At 33.8% G+C, this 13,090-nt stretch overlaps 1 protein-coding gene across 5 annotated transcripts in view; it reads right to left on the bottom strand.

Annotated features, from left to right (window-relative positions):
- LOC128165856 (semaphorin-5A-like) overlaps nucleotides 1-13,090 on the bottom strand; it is a 56,005-nt gene that overhangs the window by 18,982 nt on the left and 23,933 nt on the right. For all 5 annotated transcript variants that reach the window (XM_052830737.1, XM_052830748.1, XM_052830757.1 and 2 more), the window contains one exon: nucleotides 12,203-12,393. In XM_052830737.1, coding sequence (XP_052686697.1) covers nucleotides 12,203-12,332 — 130 coding nt within the window. In that variant the 5' untranslated portion in view covers nucleotides 12,333-12,393. The remainder of the gene's footprint in view (nucleotides 1-12,202; nucleotides 12,394-13,090) is intronic.

Below are 13,090 nucleotides of genomic sequence, written 5' to 3'. Positions count from 1 at the left end.
GCCAAAAATAATTTATTTTGCTTGTTCTTAGAACTCGATCTTTATCTCTTTTGGTCTTCTTCTGAAAGAAAAAACTTGCAAACTTGATGAAGGAGAAAAACTGCACGAGTTTATCGACACCCCCCCCCCCATTTTTTTTAAAATTATATAAATTCTTTTTTTTCAATAACCTTTGAGGCCAAGGCCATACATTTAAATTAACAGAAAGTTAATACTGTATGAGAGATTTATCAGAAGAACCCTCGGATGCTGTAACCTTTCATGCACCTTTAGTAACACATGTAGGTGTTTGATCTGCGTCCTCATTTGTAATATGAATACACTTCTTACACCTATTCAAGATAACTATGCAACCCCAATCTACAGTAAAAAAAAAAAAACAAGTCCATATTTTTCACCAGCCCCAGACAACTTTGATCACGAATCAAACAAAAAATACACATTCATCTCGATTCATGACCAGATTATCCACCTCCCTGTTAACTAGCTAAATGCATTAGCCAACAAGATAATCCTTAATCAAGCTTTTGGATTCATTATCTCTGTGACTTTTAGGCATTGACATTCGATCTGCTCAGTGTTAACTCAGCAGATATAAGCTTTGCTTTGTGATGTGGCTTTTCGCATGTATCTTATTACCTAGTATTTAAGGATGCATGTCCTATAAAAAAAAAAATGCATGGTGTATTATAGAGTGCTCTCAAACCACATTTGATGCTGAAGCACTTTTTAAATATCAGTGTTTTAATGTTATATGAGAGCCCCTACCTAAAAGAATTTTTTGTCTTCTTATCAACAGTTAATCTAGAGATGGTTCCAATATTCTGTATAATTCAAAAGCATTTTCTAAAATATCACAATATAAATGTATTCTAAGAAATGTAGCCAACGTAAACGGCTCCAACTTTATCTGATTGGCAAAACATTTCAGAAAATCGTTAGGGAATACATAAAGCTCAATAATTCAGATTTTCAGATCAAATTTTGTTTTCCAACTTATCAGTGAATAAAAATCTAAAACAAAAAAGTTTAATATCATGTACATTTGTACTTTATAAAACAAGTAGAGGATGAAATCAACCAATCTCTGTTTCTAATGTAAGTCAGCCAATGAATCTAATACATGTGCCTAATGATATTGTAACACAGCTAGCCTACATCTAAAGCAAGGAATCTTCTACTGATATCCCTACAAAACTGAGAAAGTCACGTTCTCTTTCAAAGATAAAAAAAACAGGTGTCTTAATCAGTCAAGACTGCATTCAGCCACCTGTTTAAAGCTGCTGCAGAATATAATAACAAACAGGAGTAGCATTCACTATCTACAGCCTCTACTTCCTACAGCCATCATTTCTTACAGCCTTCACATCCTACAGCCTTTGCTACCTACAGCCTTCCCTTCCTTAATAATAACAACTACTTCCCAATTTCATAGATCTTAAGTCAATGATTTTGTCAGGTTGTGAACAACAATAAATTGAGGGCAAGAATGATATCTCTCTGTCTTTATCTCTTTCTCTGTGTCTGTTTGTTGTTCTCTCTCTCTCTCTCTCTCTCTCTCTCTCTCTCTCTCTCTCTCTCTCTCTCATTAGAGTGCCCTACTCCCTTCCTATAATACATAAAAAATCTTGTCCAAGGGATCTTTCCAATCTATTTACAGCAACTACGAAAACCAGAACCAATATCAACTATATGTCTGATTAAAGGAATTAAAAGAAGCAGCTTCAAGGTTTGTCTGAGATGTATTCCAGACCATATGAAATCTGGCAATGTCTACAGACATTAACTTTTAGCATATACAACTTCTTTGCAGTCCACAATCTGCAAAACAAGTAAATAAAACTGCTCCGCAGAAAGCCTTAATGACTGATAAACAAAATAACAGGAGTCTGATAATCCAACAGAACAGACCATTTCACCGATTCCAATGACTTAGCATAGACATTTTTATTTGAAAACTTTAATGTTTGAATGCTAGCTTTATGATCTTCAGAGGTGTAATCTTCATATCTTATTGTCATAAGATACCATTTAACTCTTGCACTGAAACAACGCCCCATTTATTATTTAGATAAGTTTCACACTCTGTAAAAATCAAAAACATCTGGAAAAATGAAATTTTTATTTTTTTTTTTCAGTTTAAAAAACCATAACTCTGTGACTTGATCTTAAACTGGAGTTTGAAAAAAATCTAGCTTTTTTAATTTGTGCTCTAATTTCCATTTCACTCCTTTTTTATTTTTTTTGGCACATGCACATTTGTCGATGCTTACTTTTTATTCCCATTAAAACTTTTTTTGAACCTTTGGAACATGCAAGCAAGTCTATTTAACAGAAAAAGAGGTTCAGCCAAATGTTAAACCATTGGTAAGATATAATGTAAAAGTAAACTACAGTCTTATCTCAACTGCATCTGTTCTTTACATAGTATTACATATACTGTACAACAAGTATTTCACGGATTCAATTGAACAGTATTAATGATCAATTCAACAGCTTTCTAAAATGAACAACATTCATGGAAGGCTCTTTTCAACTAAATTTGGCTTTTACTAGTTTTGCAAAAAAGAAACCACACATAACTACCGGTAAATTGTTTAAAAAATATTTGAAAGATGATACTCAAAACATTATCAAAAGCATTTAAATTTGGTATCAGTACTTTCATGTCTGTTGGTCTAGGAAGAACAAAAAAAAAATTATTCTGTTAAAAGATAGTCTAATATATATGTAAGAATGCAGAATTCAACTGTAATTGCCACATCTACAAGCTTGGTTAAAGTTGATCCTGTATGACAACCTGGACTTAAATAATAACCAAATATGGGTTTCAAATACTGTTGTGGTAAACCTTAATATTAATACCAAGCCCGCTCCAAGACCTAATATGAGTACTACACACATATGACAATGTAAGCTTGCTGTGGATTCTAAAAAAACATTCCCTTTTGAGAATTTATCTAGGGGAAAATGGCAATAAAGAGGCAATAAATTTCATTTTCTGTTTGAATCTGTCATTAAACCATCAGGCATCGGTCCAGGTCGGAGTCGGTCTGACCAAAAGGACAGGCTGTGTCTGTAACAATGACAGTCCCTCACTGTAGCCTTCATTACCTCAAGATTTGACAAGTCAAGGTCTAAGAGCCAGTCCATCTCAGACAAACAGAATGCTACAGTCACCATCAGACTTCAGACAACAACTGATCGATGAACCTTAAGCAAGAAATGATAACACCAAAAGACTTCTCTGTCAAAACAAAATTTGATGTACTTGTGTAAAAGATAAAATTACTAATGTCAAATCATTGCCCTTTGGTTTTTGTTTCTTCTATTTTATTGGACTGTTAGCAATTTGAAAGTAAGACTTAGGGAGAGAGGAGATAATTTCTGGTGGAGCTATAGAAGACAGAGATAGGAAGGCCAGTAACCTTTGCCTAATGGTTCACCAAATGAACTGACACCTGTTAATATATTTAGTTTTCAAGTGCAAGATTAGCACCCAATGTTTTTGCATCAACTCCAAACAAAACCAGTCAAACCTGTATATACGCAGTCTCATTGGAGCAAAGAAGATTGATACATGTATTGTAAAACCAATAATGGTATGTGTACATGGATCTTTACACATGCATATCAATGCATTTATAAACAACTGAAGTTTAATGCACCTGATAGAGAATGCAGGACGGAATAATAAATTCAAGTATTTTGTATGACAGTACTTAGATTGAAAGTTGTTGAAGTATGAGTAACTACTGATCAACCAAAAACTGGAAAAGCAACAATTTACACATAAAAATGATTTGGGATTTGATTTCTTAATTAATGCAATGGTAATGAAATTCCAGGGTGCAGAGAGTGTAGTATGTATATAGTTGCCATTCAGAATACTTTTAAAGGCAGTAATATTGAAGTTATTCAGATAAAAAAAAAATGATAAATAATATATCATAAGGGAACAGCTTATAACTAAGCAACTGCTTAGTGAAGAATAGTTCTATGCAAGTTATCTTTATTTTTACATGCAATACAATGAAAATCTGTATACATGTACTAATTTGACAGGTATTAATTTCTATTAATTAAGTTATTTAATCTGTCTATTCCATAATTCCAATCTGACACTTCGACAAATAAATCATTATTGCAACTGCACTTTCCTAATCCAGTAATCACTGTATTGATTTGAAAACTTAATTACCCTGTCTACATTTTAATCTCCAAGATTTCATTAAACAAGTTGACATCTTTTCATAATTATCAGCTGTCAACCTTAAAAGATTTCTGTTGATCTTGCAAACAAAAAACTAGAAGTGTCCAAGAAGGACAAATAACATTTAGATGAGATGTGACCTTGACCTTGGTTCATAACCTAAGTTCAGGAGCAAGGTAACCCTCGGGTCACAGGGAACACAAGCCTTTAAATATCAGACCTCATTACAGTCAGATAAATATAAACAGATAGAATGGACAAACCCATATACTGACAGACAAACTAGATAATTCCAGTATTACCCAAAACTTTGTAATAAGCTAAGGTATAAAAATGTATATACATAAGTTAAAGACAATCATCAAAACAAACTCTAAAATTTCCCCATTTTAACCTCCATCTTCCAATTTATTTACAACATCTATGTAATTCAAAGATCAACATTAAAACATCTCAAGAGCTCCATCAATCATTGTATTAAAAGTCATGTCCAAGGATTGTTTACTAGTCTTTTGGTTTTTGAGAACTAGCCCATGTCTTTTTTTTTATTTATTTGTTTAACAGCAACACGGGGGTCAAGGACGGATGTATTACCTGCCACTGAGGTTCAATGACACAAATTGCTCAGGGGACCTGTTCAAGCCTGATTGTGAATTTAACAAACCTTATTATAAATTGAGTTAGGCTCTTTCACCAGTGGAAAGAGTTTGAATACATGTAATGAATTCATGGTATTGGGAAAACTGTCTTGCACTTGAACTTATTATTGGGAAAAACTGATTTAGGAGAAAGTAAAAGACAAAAGTATTAAAAAAATACAAAGGACTAATAGCTAGAACTGTCTGAAAGCTACTAATGTACACAATACTTTTTCATGCATATTTTCAATATCTGTACAGTTTCAGATTCGCTTACTTTTAATTAGAATCACTTATCATCGAAAAATTATCAAAGATTGACTAGATCACATGGAATGCAATACTAGAGAACCCTAATTCTAAAGCTCTAAATGATAACCAAAGAGGATCAAAATGCTAGGGAATCCTGCATTTTTAATCCCCACATATATCAGAAATCTTCAAATGCTGATGATGTTTGTGAGCTTCAATCAACAGAATTAGCCACTGGTATCTTCCTTCTATCTCCAGCTACAGCAATCAACCCCACATTTCAAGGCTTGCTCATTATCAGTTTTAACCTTATTATTTTTTTTGGTATGTATCTGATAAATCCAAGTTCATTCAGTTGGAGACTCAGCATGCTGGCAAGTTTATGACAACAGTGACTTGTGCCCATAACCTTAACTTCATTTTGATCTTTTACTTCTTACAATACTTTTTTTTCTTTCAAGCTCATTTATAATCCATCTTCAAACACTGAAAGGTCAATATCAGGTATGCATTACGTGTACCGGTACTATTGGTTTTTGCAAAACAGAAAAATCAGAAATTATAAAGTAACTGATTTTTTTTCTATTCAGAAGCTAGCCATACAAAATCTTTCATCATTCTTTCAGGACCCAAGTGGTTTATGCTGCCACAATGATATAGGCTGATCAACACCAAGAAATCCATTAGCAATTTTAATCTCTTTCAGACCTTAAAGGTGAAGAGAAACATGTTTCAAGTTATCACCACAAAAACCTTTATGGACCAACTGGACAATTTCAAGTTACGCAATTTTGCAAAAATTCTGGTGCCGAAGCCAGGATGACAATACATCTCTATAGCAACCATATTATGAATTTGATTTGTCAAATTTTGACCTTGTTCACTTTCCATTTGTCTCCATGCACAGACTTAAAGGCATCTCCCCTATCGCATTTACAAACCCTATCCACATAAATTTCACATCTACTTCATGTCTGAATTTCCTCTCTGCTTTGTCGAGGGAGATAATTAATGATAAAACTATCAGAACATGGCCTCTTCTGCCTGGCTTTTAATATTTCTGTCACATGACATGTATACCGCTGACATGTGTCAAAAAAATCACCCACAATAAAAACTACGCACAGGAATCCAGTCTTTTAATGGGTCAACAAGTATGACCCCTCTCTCAGGACATATAAGAATCAACACATACCTACTGACAGACAGATGTGTCTGATGTATTGAAACTTAATTGAGCATACAGAACGGACATGCAAAACTTGAGATGATGTGTATATAAAGACTTCTCTTCTCTTTATGAATGGCTTCATCTTACATTGTTGAAGGAATGTTACGAGATATTTGAGAAATGAATCCTGGGTATAGATGGTTTAAGCACTTCTTGACATGAAACTTTCACTGCATGCATTACAATATTTCTATCAAAGATTTTAGTGCACCTTAATCTCAGGTAAATTTCTGTCAATATGCTCACGCAAAAATAAAGGAACCACTAGCTAATCTTTTTCAATTATAGAAATGGAGTGTTTAAAGAAACTTTAACCTCTAATGCTTATGACCAAAGCATGCAGTATCTTACAACTTGGACATATGAAAGTATGTTTGCAAGTACAAATATGACCACAAATATTAGAACATCAATTGTAATGTTAACAGGGGCAGGATGACTTTTATAATGTGCTTAAAAATCATGTTACTGTTCCGAAATTACTTTAATCTTGACTTTTAGGCATTTGTATTGAATAGTAATTCAGTAATACAAAAGAAAATTTCACTTTAAAATAAAACAAGCTGTAACCTTAAGGTATCTTCAACCAAATCCCTTTGATGTAGTTCCCTCTTATTTACTTTCTAACTTTTTTATCCTTTCAGATTATTAAAAGTCTTAATATTTATTCAATCAATTTTAAAACCATTACAATTCAAAATAGGTTATTTAAATGTCTTAACATTTATGTCAACAGAATAATGCACCGAAAGTTCTACATGAAATTTTAAATAAGTTTACCAAAACTAAGCTAAGGCAGAAATTGGTATCTCTAAGCGCCATAATTTTTTGGTACACAGGTTAGATAATTTACTGACTTCATTAAGCCCCATGTGTTCAAAAATGAAGTAAGAAATTAGCAAAATGCTTCATTTAGCCAAGGCATCAGGTACATACATAAATATGCCTGCATTCTTCTGTCTCACTCTAGAACTCGGTCATCAGTCTTTATACTAAGTCAAAAGTTTAAAGTTACCAAGGAGAAAGAATTAAGGTTTATTTACCCCATTAATAGGTGGTGAAAGAGATTCTGCAAAGAGACATGCTTCCTGGATACACTTAGTCCTATTGAATTGTTTCTTAATTCTGTTTCATAGGATGCTTTTAATTCATATCCAAATAAATGTAATACAGGATGGATGATACCAATGCTCTACTGGTCTTTCATGTTCCAATTAAAAGATAGCTGCTAAGGCAATGAACTGTTACTAATGTCCTGAACTTTCAAAAGATAGGTACTGTATGTTAGATAAAAAGCCCTTATTCACAGATGTGCAGTTTTGAATGAAAATCAATGGTCATTCATAAAATAAAAAAAACTTCACAGCATATAACCGAATAATTGACAATGAGACAGATCAATCGGTGCCAAGTTGGGATCTTACTACAACACAATTCATTCAGCTTTCCGACCTGGGACCTAGGCAATTTAATTCACAAACTAATATATTAAAAATGTACAATCTATAGCGAGATCTGTAACACTTCAAAAGGAGCTTGCCCTCATTTTTGTGTCTATTTACATGATTACCAAATATTTTGAATCGGTTGAAAACACCTGTGGTCCCCATTAAGACATTTAAGTAATTCAAACTTGATAATTTAATACAAGATGATCCAAAGCCCTTTAGAGCTTTCAACGAGGAAACATGTCATTTAAGTTCATCTCAAATGACGCTGTATCAGTGGAGAAATGTCCCTTAGTATTGTACATTATCCTAAATGCTTCAATTTACGTGCGTAACATTTTATATATACAAAGGATCCCAATTCCTTTCATCATCTGATTGAGACACTATAGAGAGACTTTAGGCAACTCCACCCTCCTCTATTTTAAAAACCATCTGCTATGAAAATTGCAGAACAAAGGCATCAAAATCCATGTAGTCTAAGAATTCTCTGCAGTTTTGGAACCAGTGGCTACCAAAATATGAAAGAGGACTTAATTTTTGTGATTAAATCTGGGCTTCATGCGCAAGCAGCCTAGCAATCAAGCATGATGAAATCTCTCCCTAAACAGCACCAATAATTACATAAAGTCCAGATAATTAGCAGTAATCAAGCAAATTAGGAAACACTGCAGATTATTAATAAAATTCTCAGGATGGTGCAATTAGGCTCTCACAGGAAGCATTTCTGCCACTGTTCTTTCAATGCATCCCTCATTAATATTTGGGGTGGAAAGATGCATTCAGCAAGGTGTGGTGAGTTCTGCAGCAAGTTATTTTTAAAATTATCAATTTGCTGCAATCCTTGTGTAATTACAAGAATGATGTAATCAAAATGTCATAAAAAGACTTTAATTGTTGACTGGTGCAATCAAAGCTATTCTGAGCACCAGAAAACTCAAGACTCCCACAAAGAACAACATAAAGTTCATATTTATTTCTACTGCAATTTTTAGTTTTTGGTAATTTTCAAAGTGCATTCGAAAAATGTTTTGTAGCATAAAATTTTGCACCATACCCAACTATTCTACATATTAAACATGATGACGAAAGATCAATCAAATAACACCGACATTGAAGCTAGCAGTGTAACAAAAAATCATAGAAAAAGAGATCTTTTTGTGGACACCTTTGTTTTTCTGAATTATTTAGCAATAAATGAGTAATAAATCAAGGATTTTTAGCTAGACAGGTCTTTCAAATTATAAAAGATTTCCAAAACTCTAATACATGCAGAAAATAAAAGCTTAGGATACAGAACTCCTCTGTTTCATCCCTCTCCTGGACCTATATGTATACATGTACTCAGCATTTTATTTTTCCACATTGTCTTTCATCACCAACATTCCATATGTGCTAACATTTCCCCTCAAATGTTTTTTAATGTATTTACCTATCTTGACCTAAAACACCTTTTAATAGAACCAACAGGATATGCCTGTCTCTTTGCACACAAACCAATGGATTACTTATCTATAGTGGGGTGACAGTGTTTTGGGCTGTATGGTCAAGACTCAACAAGTTGACAATTTATCATTGTAGAAAGGTATTTTAATGAGTACATGCATGAAAAACAGGGGTGAAGAAGTGGCTTAATGTCCTGAACTTGTTCAATATCATGAACCCTAAAAGTTTACAAGTAGCAAGGTCAGGCAATTGAAAATATTTACCTCCTAGCTTCATTGGAACTAAAGATTCATTAAGCTAATTGTCCTACCATTAGCTGTGGACCAAGAACCTATAGACTTAAATTAAATTTGTTCCCATTGGGATAAAGCAATGCTCTTTTTTAAAGGAAGATTTAGATTTTCTTATTAGCTTTATTAGCTTACTATCAAATTGGATAGTGAGCTGCATATACATGTACTGTCCCCAAATGCATTAAAGAGAAGAAAAACCCTATTGGCTTTGTAACTTGTTCTTCCAACCTCTCTTAAAATTCCCCCCTACCAGCTTCAGGTGTTCAAAGTCATCAAGTGCATCATGGGGACTCTACACTGTAGTCCTATTCATCAGTGACTATTCCCCACTGGAGAATATATTTCATAGCTGCCATTGGTGTTTTTATAGAAACAGATGACATTCATTCATTTCAGAGAGCTACAAAAATTACAGGAGATATATCATTTCCATCAGCCCTGTACCTGCTCTTTATTCTCTGGAAGATTACAGATTTGATATTTATTGCTGGCAAGTGGTAACCAAAAAGAACAGAGAACTCGATAAACATTCAATCACTGACGAAATATCAAATAAGCTAATCATTGAGCTGAATCTAATTATGGATTTTATTCTTCAGTTAAGTAAATTCAATCCAATTTAGGTTGCATGTACTTCAAAGAAAGTATCACTTGAGCCCTAATTTGGGGTGGGACAATTTCCACCCTAACAAAATGTCACTATTTCAGGTCACCCCTTTAATAGATTGGCCTTGCACTGCGACATTCAATCACACTTCAAAAGTATTCATTTTACTGGGACAGAGGTTTGCACAAAGTAAGTACAATATTGATATTTTCCCAAACTTTGGCGAGTAGAGATTAAATTCATTGATTAGAATTGGAATCTTTTTCCAACATCAATACACAAAGAAATTAAACTTTAATATAAATAACTGAATTTACATTGACACAGTTGTGATTTCATTGACGACTCTTGTACGCATTAGACATTCTTTTTTGTTGGACCGAACAAATATTTACATTGCACCATCAGACAAGAGACCCTTATGATGTTAATTATTACCAGACTTGATTACTGGCGAAGAAAAATAATAAAGGATAATACATGTAAAAACATCCCATTCTTCAACTTTTCTCTGGAGCCCTTTTAATACAATTTGAACCACACAAGTCGATGTCAAGCCATGTGTCAAAGGTAGCTATACATTATAATTAGGTTTGGGTTTTCAGGTCAACAGCAACTGCGACCCTCATTGCCAAAACACAGAAATAAAAAACACATTCGTAAGTGGGGGTCAGAGTCATGGTTTGCATTTGGGTCAGTTTTACTGTTAAATAACAAAGAGGCCTTTTGTAGGGGGATGTTATGGCGAGCTCGTGGGTAGGTGATATGGTTAAAGGCAATTATCTTTTATATCTCTTTTATTGGACTGGGTCTTCCTCAATGATAATGGAAAGGGGTGCTGGATTTCATCTTCGGCTAGAAAAGTCCAGACAAGTTAGGAAAATTGGACATGATGATGTCTCCGATCAATTTCTATTACATCCGAAGACTCAAAAAAATTCACCAATAATTGGGCTTGTTTTACACGTATAGGGTAATGATAGAGTAATAATCTTGATGTGAAGTATTTCTGTGACTCATATTTTGAATTATATGATAAATGACAATTTTGATGATTTATCATATTTCAAAATGAATTGGTCCCTCTTAAAATAAACGAAGCATTTGGATACATATTCAAGTTGTTTAATAAGAGGGCTCTCACACAAAGCAAAACAAATCAAATATATGACAGTCAGACGTAGCAGCATTGGTCAACGCGAATGATACCCGAAATCTTGAATGCATATATCAATAACTACTGCACTGCGGGGAACGTCAAACAAACGATTCACATGTTCACAAAATACTCTAATCCGACACCTAATCTATGTACAAGTGGCTGACAGAATTTTATCAGAGTTTTCACGTCATTGCTAAGAGCTGTTAAAAAGAACAACTTGGTCATTTATCATCTCGTTTCGATAGGAAAATAAGATAAAACCCCCAAATCCGAGGAGTCCCCATCAACTTTTCAAACGTTCTTGGTTCCACTCTCAATATGAGGTATATATATGACAATTTTTGCATATTTTCATCCTTTTCCAGTTGTCCTGTATCATGGATCCAGAGACCGGTTTATGATTAAGGCGATATGAAAGAACACTGCCCTGAGCAAATAGTGGTAAGAAATATTGACCAAGTATATCAACCTAACCGGGTCACTATAGCCTACCTGAGGAATTTGAATGTGACCAAAATGACATTTACCAGAGCTGTGTTAAACTGGCTAATCAATTCATTGTAGAAATCAGCTCCTACCAACCCTCACAGCCTGTGTATCAAAGGCATTCAGTCAGTGTTGGAGCCAATCGAAGGAAACACCTGTGTGTATCTCCTTTTGGACAAACTTAATTAAAGTATGGACAATCAACAGAAGAACAACAATAGAGTCTTATAAATGGGAACCTTGTTAAATTTGCATTGCTTTGGAGTATGAAAATAAGATGACCCCACAACTTCTATTTGAGCATTCAGATGTGTATAGAGATAATACATGTACAATAAACACTCTTAAATTCCCCAAGTTAATTAATCATTTTGATTATGCTGAGTGAAATTTTTTATTTTAAATGCGTGTCGTAATTATAAATACCTTCAAAAGTAGTATATCTGAAGTCATATTCTTTGGGGAATGGTTGCTCTTGAACTTTTGCAGCTGATGGAATTGGTAAGGAAGCACAAAGAAGAACACAGAAGATAATGACCCTCCTTGCTGCAGGCATAGTGGAATACAAAATTATCTCCAGTCATCACAGATACATTCTGTGCCTTTTTCCATCACACCTGTAAAGTAAAAAGTTACACATTCTTTGAGTTAAATATGGTGTAATTGATTATAATAAATAGAGTTCATTCAAACTGATTCATTTAAGGACATAAATACAGCCAAGAGAGATTGTTATTCTCCTGAGATGAGATGACAAACAAATTATAAATGTTACTCTTTTCCCAAAAATGCAAAATAGAGAGGGATCTTAAAATGTTTTTGATGCCTAAAATATACCCAAGAAAAACACAATTTTGCAAATTTTAAAACTATATACTCCTAAAAACACACCATGAATCACATTCAATTTATCATCAACTATTTTATCAAAACTTAGGAGTAAAAAAAGAGGATTTTTTCTTGTATATCAAACAAAGAAACTGGATAGTACATCATTTATCCTGACAGCATCATGGCCGAGGGATTATAACCCTTGCTGAACGCTCCACCTGAGGAGTTGAGAGTTTGGGGTAAAGGGTAATTGATTTACCATGCTGTACGTGAGCCTACCCAACTAGCCTCCTATTTGGACTCCAAACACTGGGAACAAGATGAAGGGTATAGCTTGTATCAGGCTGTTTGTATATTGTTACAAGTCACTGTCCTTTATAAATACCTCTATGATAGAAGCATAGAAATATTTAAATGACAGTTGGTCATTCAAGTGCAAGACTTTCAAATTCTTTTTTTTTTAATTCTTGAATTGAAATTTAA

This window comes from Crassostrea angulata, chromosome 1 (genome assembly GCF_025612915.1).
Source record: "Crassostrea angulata isolate pt1a10 chromosome 1, ASM2561291v2, whole genome shotgun sequence".
Lineage (NCBI taxonomy): Eukaryota > Metazoa > Mollusca > Bivalvia > Ostreida > Ostreidae > Magallana > Magallana angulata.
This window is presented reverse-complemented; position numbering and strand designations above follow the sequence as displayed.